The 22,381-nt window shown below is 40.6% G+C and overlaps 1 protein-coding gene across 1 annotated transcript; it reads left to right on the top strand.

The window, feature by feature from the left end:
- The first annotated feature begins 251 nt into the window (after positions 1-251).
- trappc10 (trafficking protein particle complex subunit 10) lies at positions 252-22,218 on the top strand. Its single transcript, XM_040148476.1, has 23 exons — positions 252-447; positions 3,666-3,747; positions 5,199-5,334; positions 8,423-8,622; positions 9,221-9,416; positions 9,683-9,794; positions 9,949-10,196; positions 10,889-11,035; positions 11,419-11,533; positions 12,035-12,111; positions 12,288-12,379; positions 12,896-13,036; positions 13,614-13,723; positions 14,070-14,602; positions 14,721-14,862; positions 15,505-15,663; positions 16,136-16,365; positions 16,895-16,995; positions 17,289-17,412; positions 18,264-18,428; positions 18,571-18,751; positions 19,592-19,786; positions 20,440-22,218. Exons 1-23 carry the CDS (start codon positions 387-389, stop codon positions 20,685-20,687), a joined length of 3,795 nt encoding a protein of 1,264 aa, XP_040004410.1. The 5' UTR covers positions 252-386; the 3' UTR covers positions 20,688-22,218.
- The last annotated feature ends 163 nt before the right edge of the window (positions 22,219-22,381 follow it).

The following is a 22,381-nucleotide window of genomic DNA, read 5'->3' as shown; positions in this document are numbered from 1 at the left end:
TGCTAAACACTTTTTTGGTGTCAGCTTGACAAATGTGAGGACTTGCTCATTTCCCTTGTTTTAAATTCGAGTAAACTGAATATTTCCAAAATTTTTCACTTGTCAGCTCTGGGTAAACTGTGATGGGCATTTCTTACAAGTTTCTTACGTAAAATAAAGAATCTGACATCGTTTCGCTGCACCTGCGATCTTCTTCGCACCTGTACTTTAAAAAAAAAAAAAAAAGCACAGGTCGACCCTTTAATGACGCACAGCTTACGCACTTCCCGGAAGTGCAGCGGGGGGACATAGGCCCCATCGATTCAATACAACTGCACACATAAGCACTTACTAATAATAAACTTCAGTTTGTATGTCATTTTCATGGAGTCCTACCGCTAACACATATGGAGTGTCAAGAGGAAAAGCCAATCATCTATACTATGGAAAACAAGCCGATTGTGACATGTGAGTGTTTATGAAAAAGGAGGCGTTATAGTCTTGTTTTTTCTGGTCTTGACAGTTAGCCTGCTAGCTATGGGTATTAGCTCGTTTTAGCTAAGCTAGCAGGTACACTCCTATTAACCAGGCTGGAAACGCTGTGAGCGCGTGTGTGGCGTCTGGTGGCTTAATTTCTACTCGTAATATTTTCGTACTCATAGGCTGCACAGCTGTCTGCGCAAAGTGTTCGCTTGGAAAGCGGCGTCGCTCTCAGCTAGCTAGTGGCTACATTGATTAACAGGCCGAGCTAACGATATAACGTCACGGCGAGAAGCTGCAGTTTTGGGAAGGATTTCACCTTGTTCCCCACTGGACAGCCGCCGTTTCCTGTGTGTTAGCAGCACGGGCAGCAGGCGCCACATGCTGCTTGGACGATGGGGGTCGGTTTTCCATTCATAATTCCCTTGGAGTCTCTTGGAAGCTTCTTGGAACGGTTATTTTAGGAACCGACTCTGGCGGTGGGTGCCAGCTTCACATCACGCCGCAGGCTGCTCCGTTTTTAGGACAGTGCGCCTAAGGTGCTCCAGTGCTGGAGTAAGGAGGAGTAGAGAGTGGCGCTGGGAAGTCGGAATATGACAGGAAATAATGGGTATGACAGTTTACCAGTGTTGGTAGATTCAAAATCCTAAATTACAGATCGCCCGGAGTAGGGACCAGCGAGCACCTGTGTCCTCTGACAGGTGTCCCAACGCAGGTCTATGCCTCTGGACTCATCATTGTTCTATTTATGACCTCTGCATTGATAATTAGATACAAGAATAAGCAACTCAGTCTAAGATAAATACAAGGAAGCCTTGAGGTTGTGTAACAATCATTACCATAGTGATTATTAGGACACATCCATATCCCTCAAAGAGTCTGTAACATTAGAGCTGCAACAATTAGGTGATTAATCAGAAAAATAATCGGCTACTATTTTACCACTTGATTAATCCTTTGAGTTTTGTTTCAAGCAAAAGTGTTATAAAAACTAAACACTGCTACACAGTCTCTGGTTCCAGCTTTTCAAATGGCAGGATTTGCTGCTTTTCTCTGTTTTATATCTGAGTAAACTGAATACCTCTTAGGCTTTTTTTGTCAGACAGAACAGGACATTTGACGACATCACCTTTGGCTCTGCAGCTCATGATTCGCAATTTTCACAATTTTTTAATATTATTTAGACGAACAATCGGTTGACCAACAGAAGAAAAGATTGGCAGATTACTCGATGATGAAAATAGTCGTTAGTTGCAGCCCTAGTGACCATGGTGTAAATGTCTAATGTCTCCCTTCTCTAATCTAAGCAGAGAAGGCAACTGGATAAGTAAACCGTTACCTTTCCAGTTTCTAGCTTCCTTTGGTCAAGGATGGTTAAAATGTTTATTTACTGTACTTTGGAGAGGATCTTTTTTTTTGGAATTTGAATGCTAATTCTTAACTATAAATCTTATGGTTACAGGAGAGACACAAGGGCTGAGGTAGAAAGGGGCATTTGTAAGTCAGAATATAGAATGAAACTGACATGAGAGTTTACCTTCGACAGTGTTTATTATTAGGTTCACTGTGTGAGCCTCCAGTTGTCTAAAGTTGGATGCGGAAAACAGCAGAGTTCTGGGGAGGGGGTACAAATGTTAGGTGCTTTTCTTGGCTACAAATGACGACTCTCTTTCTAAGTTTGTGATGACCGCGCGGTGAGATCATTGATTTAAATTACCTGCAGGCTGTACGTGCCACTCAGATGAAGTGTCACTTTATCCTAAAAAAAAAAAAAGTTAGCACATGCCGAAACACTGATTTATAGATTTATGAATAAATGCTTGCATCAGAGTTACGCGTGTGCAACCCTCTGCTCCTTCTGCTTTTCCAGACGCCCCAGCAAGATGAGCAGTGTTGTACTTTTACATACTTTTTTTATTATGTGATCCTTTCTGTATGATTGGGTCACACAGTCAAAAGGATTTTACCGGTGTTTATTTTGCGTGGGCTGCATTTGATGGCAACTCTATGTGTTAACTTTTGTGAACATTCAAAGTTAAGTTTTGTTTGGCGTATACTTAAGCGTTAGCACCCTTGAAGGATTAATGATATAAACCAAAGCACACGGGTGCTTTAAATAAATGTGCATGCATTTTAACAATGACATTGATCTCCCAGTTTCATATCGAATCACACTGGTCTGTGCCAGATTAAGAAGACCAACAAATTACAGTGTTTGCTGGCTGCCAAGAATTGTAAGAGTGACCAGTTGATATTAGGTTACTGTCTTGATTGCACATGCAAATTACTCAAACCTTTTCACTTATGGCCTATGATGCAATAGCTAGGTCATATGCCACACAGCAAAAATCCACATGATCAGTGAGGGTAATCTATTTACAGTGCAGTCAAATTCTTAGCACAGGGAAGTGTTTTGGCCCAGTTCCAGCACACTGGGTTCAATAGAACTGACTGTGAAGTTTAAGTGCTGATTTTCGTCTTGCAGCACGTTTGAGGGTGTTTACATCCATACTGAGTGAACAGTGTAAGACCAGTATTACTGTTTACCCTTGGGGAATAGTCATAAAAAGGGGCTTTTCAGATAGTTAATTGGATGTGGTGGTCCAGTTATTAAAATGCAAACAGCTACCATGAATGACAGCTTGAACATTTCTGAAATGAATCACCTGCCGTGAAATTTAAGTCACTTTATTTTTGTGCTGGACTGGGAATTGTAACAGTCATAGGTTGCCAGGTGGGGTCCTGGTCCACAGGTTTGGTGGTGATTTAGAGGATGGATCAACTTCAGAGTTGTTTTTGTTGATCAAAGTTGGTCTGCACATTAAAGGAAGCAAATGGGAGAGAGGACTGACTCATTCTCATTTCTCAAAGTATGAAATGTGCAGGGACATGTGAATCACTTGTAATAAAGAGATAATATCCAAGGCCTACAACACAGTTCCCAAGACATACTTTTAACTTTTGGTTTTCTTAGTAGCGTTTCACTTTGTAATCTTGCTTTTCACTTGAGTTTAGGGTGTTTAAATTATTAAACACAATCATAATATTAGAATTTTACTACTTACTTACTGCTTGTACTACTCAGTTATTGTTATGAGGACATGACAATGGCTACATAGTAGATTTCAGTTTTCCCAAGAGCTATTTGATTTCTTCTTTTCTGACCTAATGTTTAAACCTCCTTTGTTCTCCCCCTTTCATCACAGGTGCTGGAGACCAGGGCTTGTTTACGTCTCTCTATACGTCATTGGCCCAACAACTTCCCAGGGAGCCAATGGAATGGAGGCGGTGAGTACTGCCCTGCTGAATGCATCGTGGAAAAAGCATGGTATTAATTATCATCGTGAAGGTTGTAAATCTCAATTGTTTTTGACACTGTCAGAGAGATATACGGTTATTTTGAAAAATGTATTTAAAGGGCTACTCTTGAATTTTTGTCCACTCTCCCATTCATGTTGGTGGTTATGTTTTCGGTACAGGTCGTCCAATGTTTAACATCATTACACTATGCATTTTTAATTTCTTAAATAGACACAATCAGAGCCGCAAGACATGACATGCATGAAACATTTATAGTAAAGGACAAGCATCATTTAGGCAGCAGTGAGTGCAGGATGTACATAAATATGAAACCGTTCAGTAACTGTTAGTTTAGAGTTTTAACAGTGGTGGTGATGGGTAAGAAACCATCTGGGTTACAGGGTCAGAGACTTTGTGCTTCACTCCCTTTACTATCCTCTGTACTTGCGGATAGAGACATTTAATGACTGGGTGGGATCGCTGGTGCTTTCTGATGAATTATTCTCATCCACACTGTGACAATAAACTGCTGTGTATTATGTAAGGATGCTTTCTATGACGGCTGAATGCAAATGGAGCAGGAGTTACTTGCCTCACCTTGAATTTTATGAGTTGAAATGGGAAGTAAAGTCTTGTTGGGCTTGTTAATATGATGTCTGCATTGATATTCCGTTAAAGGTTATTACTTGTGAGTGCCAAGAAATTGGAGTGAGTCAATGGAGTGTACCAGTGACGACTATTAGAGTTTTGATGTGTGTCAAACAATGGTTTTGATGTGTTCAGAAGGAGATATTGACCATGACCAGGCTGAATGTATCTGTACACTGTTTGTCAACTGTGTTCTGTATTGTGGTGGTTTTTGAAGAGCAAGGTTAATAACGGAGAATGAAAACACAGCCCCAGAGATCTTGTACTAAAGGTTAAAGGGGAGGATGTAATGTTTAAACATAAAATTGTATATTTTAGACCCTGGGTCTTATTGCCACTGTTTTGCAGCAACAGCAAGTTAACAGAGCAACTTGTTTAGTATCTCTCAAACAAGGAATACACTTCTAAAGTGGAAATTAGAAATATTGCAAAAAGTTTGTCTCTTGTAATACCCTGTCTCAAATAAAGGCCCTGTTCTCTTTTCAGTTGGATTTGATAAAGGGACAGTATTAGTCAAAACTATGACAATAAACTGAATTTCCCTAAGAATACTTTTATACTAAGCTCTAAATTCCAGTGACAGATTCAGGGGTCAGTGTTGATGTTTATTTTTGAGTTTGACTGCATGTGGTTGCATGGGGTTGAATGTGGAGAATAAATCTGTAGAACATTCAGGCGGGGTTATTTCATAGATATAATATAATCTTATTTTGTCGTGGTACAATAAAAATCATAGTAATCGTAAACACCATATAATTGATCCTATAAACTCTGCTTTCTTTTCGGTACAGGACATACGGCCGTGCACCAAAAATGATCCACCTTGAAGCTAATTTTGTCCAGTTTAAAGAGGAGCTCCTCCCCAAGGAGGGCAACAAGGCTCTCCTCACCTTCCCCTTCCTCCACATCTACTGGACTGATTGCTGTGTGAGTAACTTTACAGCACAGCCGCGCGCACACACACGCACACACACACACGCACACACACAAACACAAACACAAACACACAAACAAGCACACACCTTGCTCAACAACCTCAATCATTCAGGCACTCAGCAATTTCCCTGACAACACAGTGAAAATGAGGAGTTGCATTGTGCCACGTAAGACTATGTTAAGACACAAGGAAGGCCTGCATAAAAAGTTTTTAACTCACAGCTCTTGCATACTACTTGTAGATGAATTGGAAAGAAAGCACATTAAGAAATTCTTGTCTGTGTCAGTTTTGTTCCTGTTTGCCATACGTTGGAAAAGAGTGGGGTTGAATATGTCCTGGTACTGTTTGATCTCAGTGGGTTTAACCCACATTTTATCACCTCCCACTCTGCTATTTTATGTTTCACTGTTGCCGAAAACATATTGCCGGTGTAGTTGTAGTGATAATTTTATGTGTTTATTGGCCGATAGCTGTATAAGTATAATAATTATTTGACTTCTGGTCATGCTAACAAAGGCACCTGGTAAATTCCTTTGCTACTGCTTTGCGACTTTGGGTTAAATTACTGTTACTACTGTTCCTACTGTTACTGAACTGTTTCTTTTTAACTTGTCGGACATCATAAATGCAAAGACAAATCAATGAGAACACTTGTATTGTGTGATTTGTTATGTTTACAACTCTTTACAAATGTACCTGCCTTATTGTGCACACGGTCTTGATGCACTTTTGGGAGCCTGATGTCACCAGGTTAAACTGAACTTGAAGTCTAGTCTGCAAGACTGCCTAGGGAAAGCATGGGGGTGAAAAACAAGAAGGGAAGCAGGAGCCTGCTGCTGCTGACTAAGCAGCTGATTAGGTTAAGGAAGTGCTATCATCAACCCATGACTCATGACATATCCATGCCAAAAAGATTATGCCTATATTGTGGGAGTAGTGAGCCTTTGTGGTCATGCAGTATTGACACAGTCACATTTACGCCTGTACAGTATTAGAGTTTAATACAATGACCTGTAAATAAGCCTAACTTTGTGACACTTAGACTGTTCAGCTTTTTTGGAGTTCGGTGAGAGTGGAAATCAATACCTCTCTGACAAACAACTTAAAGTATATATTAGCCAAGCTGGTGTTTAATTACCAAGTGAATATTTAGACACCATTTACCTTTGGATATCCAAAGATAAATAATAGCAACAGATTTTATTTGTCATATGTATTGATTTTTACCTTGAAGACCTAAATCTTACACAGAAATTCAGTTTTGTTTTGATCAACAATTTCTGTGCTCCAGTAAACAAAATTTATATTCCGCTGTTTTAAAATGTAAAACACAAGATAGGTTAAGATGAAATGATTAATTTGTGCACACAGACAGTCACTGAGGGGCAAAAGTTTAAAAATCCAAAACCTCAAAACCCACAGACACATACTTCCACTACCTATAGGTGGTGCAGGTTGTATTAGATTTGCAGGTTTTCCTGACCAGTCACCAGCACTTCATTACAGTTTCACAAACCACGATGTCACAGTGGAGCAGTAAAGCGTACTCCTTTTGTAAAGGGGACGGTGTAAATAAAGAGGTAAACTCAGACATAAAAAGTTACAAGTTTTCTGCTGGAATAGCTTTGGCTAAATGGAGAGTTATGGAGATGTCAGTCAAGCGCAGCCTGTATGCACCCACACAGTGTTAACAGTACAAGCAGATTGAACGTGGTGGTTAGGCACGGCTGCCACCTCCCCCTTCTTTTTCTATAAAGAGCAGCAAATCCCATGCACAGAGCATGACAGTATCCCAGGTGGTGAGGACAGGTGGGCAACGTGGTAGACATGGTTCAAAGGGTGAGATGTTACCCGCAGATGCCATAAAACCACAGTGTACGAACTAGTCACACTTAACTACTGTGTTTGTATTTAAATAATGGAATTACAGGCAGTTATTTTTCTGCTAAAATAATGCACATGCAGCTTCTGCACTGACCTGTTCAGCTTGTGAATGTAAACTGTAGCAACCCAGGAAGTGGGCATTAAAGACAATGGATCTATTCACAATCAAGGGGCACCCTTGTCAATGACAGTCTGACAGAAATAATCAGCCAGTGTAACTGAGAAGACCTGTGTGGGTTTTTCATGGGTCTGTACAGTCTTAAACTAATGATAAGTTATACAATAATCCCTATAAACCTTCAGTGGGACAGTTAATAAATAATAACAGTTGATGAATGCTTCAACAAAAACACACCAAACGTGTTTACAGCTAAATGTACTAATGTCTATCTACTCGTGATGGCATGTGCGGTGTCATTGAAATGGTCACCATTACCCAAACCCCAGAAATGATCGAAAACACTGTAACTGCAAATTCCCTTCAAAAACACTGCGTACAACCAGGGCTTCAGTTCCTCTCCCTGCCAGTGGACACTTACATAATAACTGGCTCATCAAATTATATCCCACCTCTACTCAGTTCCAGCAAATTTGCAACAAACACTACCCACAAACAGCAGCCGTTTACAGCAGTTCACACAGTAAATCCCTGTCACAGCATTCACTATCCTATAGGTTTAGTTATAATAAAATGTAAACTTGCTGGTCAGCATTCTTTTTGTAGTTTCTGTCCTCTAATAGCCTTTGATGTGGAAACATCCTCATTGGGTGCAACATGCAGGTCATTTAAAGAACGACTGTCTTTTTCCTTTTCCTTCAATATTCAGTTGTAATTTTTACATGACCCTGTTGATATGAAATACAGCTGTGTAAGGAATGTTTATGAATGTCTATGTGAGATAATACCTCCCGTCAACACTGTGATAGTATTGGTAGCATCAGTTTTACATGCTGTATTCCTTCATATGTATGTGGAGTCACATGATGCAGTCCGAAAACAATCATTTTTTGTCAAACTCCCACTGCAAAGAATTATTTGCCATCTATGATGCATTAGACCACAGTTATTTCATAGCACATTGGGATTTTTTTTTTTTTTGGGTGGAATACCTGTTTATTTTCTTTTTTTTTTTTTTTTAAATGGGAAATGTCCCTAAAATGCCTGAATAATAAATGGATTGTGTTTTGTTGTAGGATACCGAGGTGTATAAGAGCACGGTAAAGGAGGACATGATTCGCTGGCAGAACAGCTTGCGGGCCCACGGCTCAGCAGACTGGGTCATCATCGTTGTGGAGACCAACGATACTAAGAAGAAGAACAAGACCAACATCCTTCCTCGGTCGTCCATCGTGGACAAGATCCGTAGCGATTTTTGCAACAAACAAAATGACAGGTGAGGAGACACGTTCCCTATAAACAAGTTGATTTAGTTGAAATTGGCAGAAGACATCAAGGATGGGTTACAGACTGACTTCCTTCACGGGAAACTGTCAGTCCCCTCTTTCTGCTTTTGCTACAGTAACAGTAGAAGGTGATTGTTCTGCTCCTATACAGAATGATGTGAAGTGTGATCATACCGTATGTAGTGCTGAAATGATTAGTTGATTAATCAGTTACTTGACAGTCATAAAATTATTTGACAAGTTTTGATAATCTTTTAATTTATCAAACAAAAATGGCAATATTCTCTGGTTTGTGTAATTGTGTAATGTAATTGTTTCCTTCCTTTCGCTGTTTTCTGAATTGAATTAAATTGAATCTTTGGATTTTACACCGTCGGTCAGACAAAACAAGCAATTTGGGAGACTAAATAATAAAGCGGTTACTTTAAAAAATAATTGCAAGATTAATCAGAAATAAAAATAACTAATCATTTATTGCTTCTCATATTTTGTCACAGCAGAGCAACAATAATAAATACTTACTAAATATAAGGAACCATGCTGATTAAAATTTTCCTGAGTAAACAGAGGTTTTTGTCCTTGATGCAGGTGTGTGGTGCTGTCAGATCCTCTGAAGGATTCGTCCCGGTCGCAGGACTCCTGGAATTCCTTATTACTCAAGCTGCGAACTCTCCTCCTCATGTCCTTCACCAAGAACCTGGGACGCTTTGAGGATGACATGCGTACGCTCCGGGAGAAACGCACCCAGCCTGGCTGGAGCTTCTGTGAATACTTCATGGTCCAGGTAGGCAGAAAAATAACGGGCATGTGGACGCTGATTTGTGATTTGGTTTGTATGCAACAAAAGAGAAGTAGAGGTAGTGGTATGACTGAAGCTGACTCAAAGGCCATAGAAAGATTTTATGTTCACTGTTTTCTGTGTCTTTAGATACAGATAATTACATTAAACTCAGAATGCTCAGTTGAGAACAAATTCATCACTCTAATGTTTAAATGTCAAAATGCAGTTGTGTCTCACATAAGTGTGTATGTGTGTGTGTGATTGTGGAGGAGGAGCTGGCCTTTGTTTTTGAGATGCTGCAGCAGTTTGAGGATGCCTTGGTCCAGTATGATGAACTAGATGCTCTTTTTACCCAATATGTCCTTAACTTTGGAGCTGGAGGTAAGTAACCACTACCCGGTACTATGGTTGATTTCAATATGGCAGTCCTCAAGTAAATTAAACATTAGCATTTTGTGCATTGACTTTCTGTTTCCAAGATCGAAGGTCCATTCTAGTTTTGATTTTGGTCTGACTAGTCTGTCTCTATCCACAGACACAGCTAACTGGCTGGGCTCATTCTGCGCCCCGGTGCGCAGCTGGAGTGGCTTGCTGCTCCGGCGGCCCATTGACATGGAGAAGAGGGATGGGATCCAGCGAGGGGAAGCCAGCCTGTTGGATCTTAGGAGCTACCTGTTCTCTCGCCAGTGCACCTTACTCATCTTCCTCCAGAGGCCCTGGGAGGTCACCCAGAGAGCACTGGAACTGCTGCACAACTGTGTCCAGGAGCTCCGCCTGCTTGAGGTAAACCAAATCCTACAGGGCTGTTTTTTTTTTTTTTTTAGTATATTTATCTGTCGGACAACGTGTACTTTATACAGGTTGAATACTAAAATGTAAGCTCCCCACACTCTGGCTCGAACAAAATAACCTTACCGATAGAAACGCAGCAAATCGTCCTGTGTTTCCCCTGTAGCCAAAAAGAAAAAAACCATATAGATATAGATATAGATATAGATATATATAGATATAGATATATATAGATATAGATATATATAGATAGATAGATATATAGATAGAGAGATATAATCACCTGTAACACCTGAACAGCACATGTTGCGTTCGAGAGCGTGTGAAAACTAGTCAGCAAGTGAGCAGAGAAGTTGAAACAGTTAAATGTAATTAATAAATGGTTGAAAACATCATTCCTCTTAAACAAAATCCAAGTGGGTGGTGCTGATGAATTGGTAGTTGAGTTCATCTGTAAGGGGCTGTGGGTGTACATCAGACAGAAGTGTGGGAACCACTGATTTAGGGAATGTTTAGACCTCACTAGACAAGAGGTCAGGGGTAACCAAAATAATTAGGAATCATTAGCCATACTTAAATGGATGTACAACAAATCTTTGTTGAAAACATAGATTGGTTGAAAGGACTGAAACTGAATGTGTCGCCCATTATAATATTGTAGATTGTTGCTCTTTTTTCTTGTTCAGGTTTCGGTGCTGGAGGGGGCGCTGGACTGCTGGGTGTTCCTCAGCTGCTTGGAAGTTTTGCACAGGATTGAGAACTGCTGCGATCAGGCCCAGTTAGCTGCAAACTGCTCCCATACTGTGGGTCTGTGGGCTTACGCGACTGACAAGGTAACAAAAATATTTAATAATGTAGATTTTGCTTTGATCACTTATTACAACTTCCTGGATGTGTCATGATACCTTCAGTGGACCTAAGGTTAATTTGACACATGCGTCTGTCCTTGTTTAGTCACTTTTTTAGTATTAGAGCACTACAAAATATATAAAACAATTCATGTTACTTGTAAGAATTTTTTTCCAAAAAAACCATTTGCTCTGGTGCATGGCAACAGTAAATTTCTGACTCTGACATTCAAGAGGATGAAATTGTTTGTTCCTTCTTATACTCACTCATTTAAACAGCAAACCACAAAGATTTGGTAAACATTGTTTTCTCCAAATAATAGTGTTTTCCAAAAAAAAATTTTTTTTTTCCTGTTTTCCTCCTCAAGCTGAAGTCCCTGGGGGAACTCTGTGGCCTGGTGTCAGAGAAGGGACCAACATCTGAGGACCTGAACAGGACTGTAGATCTGCTTGCCGGACTGGGGGATGAGAGGCCTGAGACTGGTGAGTTTTCAGACTCTCCTGTTACATGAAACTTTTGAAAAAACATTTTTAACTTTTAAATAAGATTCTCCTTATGTTTTGCCTCCTCCTCCTAATTCTAATTCCAAGCACTTTTTTATTAAGATTCAAAGTGTTGTATTTGTCCTGTGGTCTTACTGTTTTGTATGTATCTGCAATGTTCTTTGGATAAAAAAATACATATGACTTACTGGTACCTGCATTTTATCTAATGCAGGCGCAGAACGTATATACGTGTCGGGAGTGTGTTCACGGGCAGCTTTTAACAGCCGACGTGGCGACGCATGAGCCTGTCTGTTTGGGCACAAATTCAGTGCAGTGTGTCAGGGCGTTTAGGGTTCCAATTGTCTCTTCACTGAAAGATGTGTGAGCTTGTTGGGCCAAGAAATTTGATTACAGTGTTTAGAAAGTTGTCTTTTATTTTGAAGACTATAATTAGCTGTGTATTCCTTGATTTTAAGTCTCCTATGTCTTCCTTCACAGTCAACAGTTTGCAGAGCCCTTACAAAAAGCTGAAAGAAGCTTTGTCATCTGTAGAAGCTTTTGAAAGACACTATCTTGTAAGTCAACTCCTTGCCACACTTTGGTGTTGTATTTCAGTAGTTGGCAAACCAGCAGGTTAACACACACATTCTCTGAATGCCTGTACCAGTGTTTTAATCAGTATTTTTTCTGACGTAATCTCCCGGAAACTCCCTGCCTTCACCACCACCTTGTTGGCCACTTCTTGCATCAGGAACTCTCTCATGCTGCTATGGAGATGTACAGGGCCATCGGCCGGATGCGGTCTGCCAGACTGGTGGGAAAAAGCCTGGCTGAGTTCTACATGTAAGGAAGATTGAAGCAACCTGCTGCTTCAATTGTTTTCAGTTATTGTTGCTGAATAAGCCTCTTCTCAAGAACTCAGTTAATCACTACATCCACAAAGTCCTAAGGAGAAGTCTGATTAGGAAGAATAAATAAAAACCCTTATGTGGTATGGGGGGTGTGACAGAGCTTTACAATAAATGTGAAGCCAGAAAAGTGCAGTTGAAAGTAACATTTCAAACACATTTCTTAGAAGACTCAGGATTTGCTGTGTTTAGACATACTGTAGATGGAAGTGGCTTGAAAATTAAACAGCTCCAACAACAAAATATTTTTGATGCCTGACATCTTATGGCAAAAACTTTCCCTCTGCTATCTGTATGATGTAAATAACTATTTTGACTGCCTTTTGCTTTGGTCTTTTTAAATTTATTTTACTTCTAAATACCTTTTTAAAATGATTTGTTGCCAAGCACAGGTCTTATTTCTTTTCTGCAAATTTAAAAAATCAGGTTGATGAATTTCTGTGTTTATTAGGAGGAAGGGGGATCCTGAGCGGGCGGAAACCTTCTTCCAGGAAGCTCTGAAGTCATACGTATCAGAGGGGTGGAGCCTCCCCGTTACTCACACCAGGAAACAGATTGCCGAGTGTCAGAAACTGCTGGGCAGAACTGAAGAGTATCTTTCAAAGCAGCAGTGTCACATGGGTCACCTGCAGCTATTTAAGGGCCAAATATGTCAACTTTCCAGTGGTGCAGAGTCACTCACAAGAGGAAATAACTGTCATCCAGGGTGCAAAATTGGTCTGTATGCCTTTTGTTTTTATACCAGAAAGATAGGTGGACGGTTAAGGTGCTATTTGATAAAGACTTGCACACTTCGCAGTAAAAATATATATATATTTTTATTATGGTACTGAAAGATTAAGATATAAATCCATCATATGATTGCACACTCTCAATGTTATTAACTTTTTTTCTTGCTTAAGTAAAATGGAAATCACTGCCTTGATTTCAGACAAAAATTCAAATAATATCATTTTATAACACAATTTGTGGCACATGAAGTTATGGATTGTATAAACTTTTTCATGGCACTTACATCAGAAAAAAATACGTTGAAAAATGAAAAATACTACCACTGAGCTTTGAGTTAGTCCAGTAAGATCATGGCATATTTTTATTCAGGGTTAATTTGCTGGTGGTTCTTGCACCAATGCACCGTAGTGTTTGGTTTCCTTTACAATCCACCACAGCTACCTGCAGACCAGTGCCTTGTTGGCCGGTGATGTGAATCTGACCACAGAGGAGAGGAAGCACTTTTGTCAGGAAATTCTGACCTTCGCTGCCAAGTCTGAAGATCACTGTAAGTAATCAGGCTCATTACTGGTACATGTTTACCTTTACAAGTAAAAGACCACCGTATATAATATATATAATCAGTGTGTGATGTTCAGTGTTTTGCAGGGGTTGTAGTTGTTGTCTGTGATTACTTCCAGAAAACAGTTTAACTGCTGATCTAAATAACTGTGTAAAGTATATTAAACTGGAGTTAATCATAACAATACTTAGGCTTCACATTAAATTACCAGTTATTTCTCACTGGTAAATATTAACAAAATATTGAACAATCTGCAAACACATTTTAAAAAATGGTGACAATTTAACAACCTCTTTTACTTAACATTAAATTTCATTTTCTTCCTCCACAGCCCACAAAGTGAATCTCAGCATGGGTGTTTTTGCTCAGCTCACACGGCTACAGTTCCATCCTGCGACAGCCTCTGTGCACTCTGGAGCTGTCCTGCAGGTGGAGCTCACTCTGAGATGTTTGATGCCCGTGTCGGTGAAAATACAGCAAGTAGCTGCTAGCATTCACTTTGACCTGGACCATGGAGGGATTCATGGAAGGTCTAAGGGAGCTCAGAGACAAACAAACCCAGGGACAGTAGAATTTAACCAGGGAAACCCGTCAGTGGGTCCCTCCTCTGCCTGGGCCGCAGGTCCTTCTTTAGAACTGGACGAGATTCAGGACAGGAGTCCTTCAGACAATTCTCTCAACTCTACAGGAGTGGTGTGTAAAAACACTCACCTGCTCATGCGTCGTCATGACAGCAACTCACCGCCAGAGACGCCCAACTGTGTCAGCCCTCCTGCTGTTGCCATGAAGGAAGGAGCTCAGATGCTGAAAGTTCAGGATGTAACATTAGAGCCTGGGAACAACAGCATTATCTTCACAGCACCAGTAAGAGACGCTTTGTTGCTGCCTTAAATGAATAAATAAAAATATGACCTTTGGAAATGGTGAACCAGTTGATTGTCGTTTGCTGTCACTTTGTACTTTTCTCTGTTTTTCTTTGTAGAGCGGGCAACCAGGTACTTACACATTGCGTCAGCTCTGTGCCACGGTGGGTCAGATACAGTTTGTGCTGCCTCATATCTACCCATCGGTCCACTATGAAGTGTATTCTCAGGAGCCCCAGCTCACTGTGGAGCCTCTCTCAGGTCTGGATTTTTTTTTATATGATGGATGATACTGAATGCTTAAAATCTGAGACAGTCACATTATCATTCATTATCATTCATGCTGCTCTTGAGGCTTGAGAACTGTGTGCTTACAGTAGCTTTTATTCTCTATTTACATAATTATTCAGGGCTTGGTCTAAACCAGCTCTCGTGTAAAATTCTGTGATACAGTATAATCATCTGCAAAAGCAGTGAGGGTAAAGTAATGTGATTATTTTCCACCTGCATTTTTTAATTTTGTTTTTGAATGAGGAGAATAAAAAAATTTGAGTGCAGTTCCTACTTTTTTCACCATGCGTGAGGTTTAGTGTTGGAGGAAGCTAAAAGTTCAGTATTTCCAACTATTAAGCTACAGATTCAGATGTAAAAATAGATTTAAAACCTAATTCTTTATTTTAATGACAAGCTGTGATCAATTCTGCTTCTGCATTACTGATCATAATGAATCTGAGATGCAGCTTGCATCAGAAATGTGTCTACTGCTCTGTTTACAACCTTGTTTATGAATATATATAAACCACTGTGAAGTGTGTGTGTGTGTGTGTGTGTGTGTGTGTGTGTGTGTGTGTGTGTGTGTGTGTGCGGGGGCTTTGCTCACTGTGGTTGTTTTTCCGTTTTCAGAGCCGCTCTTAGCCGGTCTGCCTCAAATGGTTAAGTTCACTCTGTTGACGGGTCACTACGCTGTGAAGAAAGGAGATGCTCTGCAGCTCAGCAACACAGACACCATGCCCATCCTTCCCTCCACCAGCTGCACCGCCCGCATCAGCGACCCTACTGCTGGTCAGCTCACATTTTGAAGGCTCTCTTTCAATCCAAGAAAATTCATTAATTTAAAGAGATTATCTTTTTTCTCTCACTTAATTGTTTCAGTTTTGGTTTTAGTTGAACTTTAGATTTAATTGTAATATCAGAGTAGTGGTTTTTCCTGGCAATCCATCTCACTGCTGTCATTCTTTCCCTGTTTGAATTCTTTCTTGCGCACATTGACCGCAGGTAAAAACCATGTTTGAAATCAGATTATGCATTTACATGGTCAAGAAATCAGGTTTCTGCGGCATAAATCTACCTTTGTTAACTAGCTTTCTGTTAATCACCCCAATGCAGCCATGTTTCTTGTGTACATAATGTTTATAAAATTAGGTTCTTGCAGAAAGCTGACCAAAGCCAGGTATTTGCATGCCTGTAAACACACTAACGGACACATATCAATCTTTAAAATTGACTTCCTTTTCTGTCCCCTTCCTGGGCTCAGAGTTGGTGGGTGAAAGTGTCCTCTCCATTCAGTCGTCTGAGAAGGTGACCAGCATCAGCTTGCCCCAGACCCCTCCCTACCACACTCTGGAGTTCCAGCTGGAGGTTTTGTGCATCATCCCGTCTGGGTCCGAGCGGCCCGCCAATGAGAGGCTGACCAACGGTGAGGTCCGCCATCGACCACGCAGCTACAGTCATCCTGACACGCCCATGATTGCCATCGACCAGAGGGTGAGGCCCACACACAGACACAGTTTTCTGTTGAGATGAGTTTCAATTTATGTGGGAGAGATGGTGATGGAGGCATTTGACATTGAAAATCAATTCATCGTTCAAGTGATTTTTCAAGTAAAAAGCCAAAAATGTGATAATTCTAGGTTCTCAAATGTGAGGATTTGCTGTTTTTCTTTGTCTTACATTAAAGTAAATTCAATATTTTTGTATTCGGAACTGTTGGTTGGACAAAACAAGACATTTGATTAAGTCAGTTTGGGCTCTACTGTATTGTAACAGGCTTTTTCTTTTTTTTTGGCAGTTTTCTGATGTTTTATTGACCAACAGATTAAATGATTAATTAAGAAAACAATCAGCAGATTAATCGGTAACAAGTATAATTATTCGTTGTATCCCAAAAATCTTCAGGGGCATAACCATTATCAATCAGATAAATATTAACTCCTTGTAAGTGGGCTAGTTAGCTGTTTTATACCATTATAGCTTAAGAGATTTGATAGTATAATCTTGCTGTGTTTCTCCACAGATGTCTATCGACTGTCCATGGTCAATCTACTCCACACTGCTAGCCCTCACCTTCTACATCCCCTTCAAGACCAAACACTCACTGCTTTCTGCTGGTAACAGGTGAGCCTCCATTCGCATAGAAAGTCCTTGTATGTGTCACAAAAAGAAAATCTGATAAACCATGATGCCACTGAAATTCTAACCTTGTTCACAAGGTGCTGCCATTTTGTATTGATTAGCCAACAGTATTTATCCATGGGAATCAACGGAAAAGTTCTTCTTTCACATAAAGTCCTCGAAATACCAGAACCAAAACTTCTTCTATAACAATAACTTAGCGTTATTTACCAAGGTAAAATCCCTGGCCTACTCTTACACCTGTCTGATCCGTCACCTTTGATCTGACCCAACAGGAAGTACATCCAGGTGTGCGTGCAGAATGTGTCAGATGTGAACTTCACGCTGGCAGAAGTGAAGCTGACTGAGAAGCAGCATGCATCACTGGAGCTACAGTCACTTAACACTAAAGCACAACAGGTGAGCAAAAAAATATACAAACAATAAGTATTTGAAAAAACAGTTTAGCGTCTATAAGAATGTATAGATTTTATAATATTTGATGGTAATTATGGGGAAATATTAAATACGAAAGATGGGTTCTAAGCACATCTTCATACTAATGAAGATAAATACACAAATTCATCTTTTTTTCCTTAGTTTCATCCTTCCATCTAGAGGGAGCTGAGCCGGAAGGTGAAGCTCTCGATTTACCAATTGATCCATGTTCCGAACTGGAACCCGCCCAATTTATGGTCATGAACTCTGGGTAGTGACAGAAATAACCATTGTGTTTACAAGCAGCCAAAATGAGTTTCCTTGCGGGGGCTGAGCAGAAGGGTTGGGCGAGGAGCTCGGATATCCGGAGGAAAGTAGGCTTTACAGTGGCCAACTGAGGTGCTTCAGATATCTGATCTGTGGGCCTCCTGGACGCCTGTTTGTGGCATAGACGGAACAGCGGTTTAATGTGCAGATACCAAGCAAAGTATACACACATGTCTATCAAAAATGATCTTTCAACCGTACCCTTTTACCATGTTACGGCAGTTATACAGGAGGAAGAGTATTTACAGTTTGCGGGCGATCTTTTGGTTCAGTTAAAGTTTGGGTGGTGGGGTTATTGAAATTGAAATATGTGGACAGAGCCCTGTTTGTTACACAAACAGCATTTTCACATTCACCCACATTAGTGTGGACACTGCCCGGCTGTCAATATATACATCTCTCTTGTGCTGATTTTATTTTAAAGAATGTCCAAACTACAACCATTCTTTCATATTGATATGTGGTGTGTTTTTTTTGTTTGTTTGTTTTTTCTTTTGTGTGTGTAGCTTTTGTGCAGTAAGCACAGTGTGTTCTGCTTGTGGGAGGTGAGGTGGAAGGATGACCTGCCTTCCTGTCTCCAGTGTGTTTTCTGCGCCAGCTTCTCTCCAATTAAACAGGACGTCTCTGCCTTCAAACCCTTCCACTATCAGTTCCAGCTTGAGAGAGTGACAGTAAGTCCACCTAAAGATTTATGTTTGGCCCTTTGCACTAAAAGGGAAACCGAACATGTACATCTTGAGTTTTATCTAAGAATTCTTGCCACGATCAGAGACTCTTCCCCCCCCATAAATAATCACTGTTTGATACTGTCAGACGTTGTACAGTGTGAGAGCTGAGATCCTGCCTCCTGCTGGTGAACAACACTGTCGCTCTGGTTTCCTGTGTGGACTGGAGGTGTGTATAACACGACTGACTGAACCCGCAGAGGGAGAGATGGCGGAGGAAAGCAGGACTGACACTGACGGTCTCAAAACCACCAAGCTCATGTATGAAGGTATGTCTAGAGAATGACTTACCATCTGGGTTTTCTGAGAGGATGGATGAACAAAATCTGAGAAATGAATTATCAATGGATGAAGCTTTTTATCCAGTAATATGTAGATTTACATCATTTCAAACACGAATTTTAGTTGCAAAACATCACTTTATCATCATCATCGCTCTGGTAATTTGTGTTACACATCAAATGATTATATGTGATATAATCATTATATGTAATTGAAAGAATCATTATGCGCAACCCTTAAGATTACAGTAAAATATTCAACTAATGGTTCCAAAAAATGTTACAGAGGTGAATTATCTAAAATGCCAAGAACAACATACTTTACCATTATGAGTTAAAAAGAAAATGAAATTAGGGCTGAATTGGTTTGCTGATTAATCGATCAGTCAGTCAACATAAAATAATCAACTATTGTAATAGATGATTACCTGTTTAAACAAATTTTCCCCCAAAAATGCCAAAGGTTTGTAGATTCTGGCTTCGCCCATGTGATGTAGCTTTTTTTCTGGTTATAAGCCTTTGTTCTTACGTCAGTATAGATTTATAGATTTAGATTATAGATTTAGCAATTAATCAGTTAAATGAAACAATTAACTAATGGACTATTTATTGAAAAAATAATTGTAAGTTGCAGACAAAATTGATTGGCAAGTTTTTAGCAACAGCCAGATATTTCTAGCAGATTAACTTATTTTCATGTCAGTTTACATATGATTTTACAATTGTTCATATTTAAGTCGTTGTTGGAGAGTCCTCAACTCAAGAACAGACAAAAGATCGTTTCTTTGTGACTTCAGTGTGTGTGTCCGTGTGTGTCCCTGTCCACAGTGGCTGACAGCAGCAGTAACTGGGCAGTGTGTGGCAAAAGTTCAGGGATGGTGTCGATGCCTATGACAGCCAACGCCACCCACAAGGTGCAGATCGAGGTGATGCCGCTGTTCGCAGGACACCTGCCCTTCCCCAGAATTAAAGTGCTGAAGTACCTGCCTCACACTGCAGCAGTGGCCATTCAGCCAGACCCTGGTAAGACACCCTGAATGTAAAACCACACATCGTTGTAGATTTTTATTCCACTGTGAAGGAATGGAGACTTTAACTTCCTGGGAAACAGCAGATGCACACCTTTCGAATTTGCTGTCATCCCAGATGTTATGTAGCAGAAAAAGCAGGGAAAACCGCTTAAGAGGGATGCAAGGAGCAGGTACAGCATTGAATCTCTGACAGTTGACATCCAACAGCAGCGGGAGGTATTGCAGATGCTGTGGGAATGCCACTTACAGAGGAGGAGTTTTACTGAGATGCACTAACAAGGTGTAAACAAACCGGATACGAGAAGTAAATGGAGTTTTAAGTAATGGAGTGGAAAATCACACCGGTCTCTCACAAAGCAGCACCATGTTTTCAGTAACACTGGAGATTGTGATATTACACAGCCAGTTCCACACACACATACACCAACAGACATATTGAATGTTTTGGATTTTAACAGAATTTTAACATTTTAATTTAAATTTTTTGTTTTCTCTTTCAAATAGATGTGGTGGAATTGGAGGTTTGTTTAAAACCTGTCTGACAGCTTGTGTCTTTGACCTGTTGGACTGTTCTTCAAAGCATCCTCAAAATGCAATTCTTTCTCATCCTGTGGAATAATTATTTTTGTTTGTTGCCATCCTCAGACAGCTGCGTGGAGAACGACAGTCTGTCCCTGCTGGACAAGACACTGGACGACCCGGGGGACACGGCGAGCATCCGCAGCCGGGGCAGCATCCACTCCGTGGGCAGTGGCGACCAGCAACAGAAAGGCGTGGCCATGCCTCGCCTGGAACCCTTCAGCCCTGGGCAGGTGTTCAACCACAGCCTCGCACGGCAGGTCCTTGTGCTGCCCGCCACCGACGACCACATCATCGAGGTCAACGCTACATGACCCTGGTGGCGACACCTCTCGTCCTCCTCTTATAGGACTGAACCCAGGCCCTGGATGGACTCTGCTGAGCTTTTGCTCTGGGGCAGATCGGGTCCATGAGTCCATGTCAAAGACCGCTGCAGGTTGCCGCTATGGACCCCCTCCCCCCTCCCAAGCATGAAACATTCACATCACTGGAGACATTCTGGACTACACACAGTGAAGAGCCAATGACAGCCGATAAATTTAAATAAAGATTTTTCTTTGCCATACTTTGTACATAGCTCATTGGATGGATTTATAGTTATAAATATATAAATATATCTATGGACTGATCAATCAGATCGCGCCTGTTGTGCTCCTTTTGAACTGAAGAATAACACTCCTGATTGTCCCACGATGCACCAAAGCCCTAGATGTGTGTACGCCTCGATCAACTACTCAAGTACTGTAACTTTGACTGGGTGTTTCCAGCTGTAAGTGCTTTTCCTGTGCCTCTCAAGTAGTCATCATTTTTATATTTGAGACTTTCGCCTTCACGGTTACATTCAAGTTGCTTAAATAAGCTGCTGTTTCCATCGCAGACGTGATGGAAGTCAGAAGCAGGCAGGTTAACACACAACACGCGTCTTCGGAAACATAGCTGTAATCCTTGCACGGTCTGCTGTCCCGTCGATGCAGAAACCGTTCCCACTGGTGTACGTTGAAGTAGTATTTTAATTCTGGGATCAGACTAAGGAATATCAGCCTGATAGCGCCTTCTCTCACAGAGTTTAATAACCTCTACGATGTGTTGCCTGACATTGACCCACACAAATGAAAATATGGTTAAGCAAAAAAGGAATGATGACGTTGCTGTTGTGAGGCGGACCAGTGAAGTGGGTCCTTGGTGGCTTACGGATCACCTATATACGTCACTCAAGTGGTGCAAGGCGGCAAGCTGCAATTGCTCTGAGTCCAGTGTGTAGTCTGTGCCAGGTAACGGCACGAGTTTATGACTCGTAATCACCTAATCTGACACAGTGACCTTCCTGAGAGGGAAAAATATCGTGTAATCTGACCCCGGCATATCCCCTTTCTCCAGACAAGCAAGCAGCTATCATTTCTGGTTGCCATCTTTGTTTGGGTCACACAAATGGAAAAACACCTCAACAAAACAGGTTAAAATCGAACCTTTCTCCACACTAGAGGTAATATTTTTGGTATCAGCAGGATAGAGGAGATAGGCAGACTGTCATTAGTCTCAGTCTGGGGTAATGTTTCGCATTCTTTGGTCCCGAAATGATCAGCATTTACACACTTGTAAAGTTGTCATGTGAAAATGAGATGCCTCTGGCATCTTTTTGTATTTCTTAACAACAGTGTAGGGAGTTCCAAATTGATAAACTGGAAGGCCTGCTATATTTTAAACTAAGACGGCTATATTTTAAAAGATTTTGGTGCTTGTTAGTCGATAAATAAAACACTAGATCCAAAGTTTATTTACCTCGCCTATGGATGAATAGAACCCCAGTCAATAACAGAAACATTTTAGATTATTTTTTCTTGATTTTAAAAAAAAACAAAAACGACACAAATCAAATAATTTGTTTTTAAGATAAATTCTAAAAGAATGTTGATTTGTGAAGTTTGGTTTCGATAAAGCATGGGAACATCTAAAACTGTTGCTCCCCCTCCGCAGTAGAGATATGAATTTTTGAATTTGACGAGAACAA

Source organism: Xiphias gladius, chromosome 16, assembly GCF_016859285.1.
Source record: "Xiphias gladius isolate SHS-SW01 ecotype Sanya breed wild chromosome 16, ASM1685928v1, whole genome shotgun sequence".
Classification (NCBI taxonomy): domain Eukaryota; kingdom Metazoa; phylum Chordata; class Actinopteri; order Istiophoriformes; family Xiphiidae; genus Xiphias; species Xiphias gladius.
This window is presented reverse-complemented; position numbering and strand designations above follow the sequence as displayed.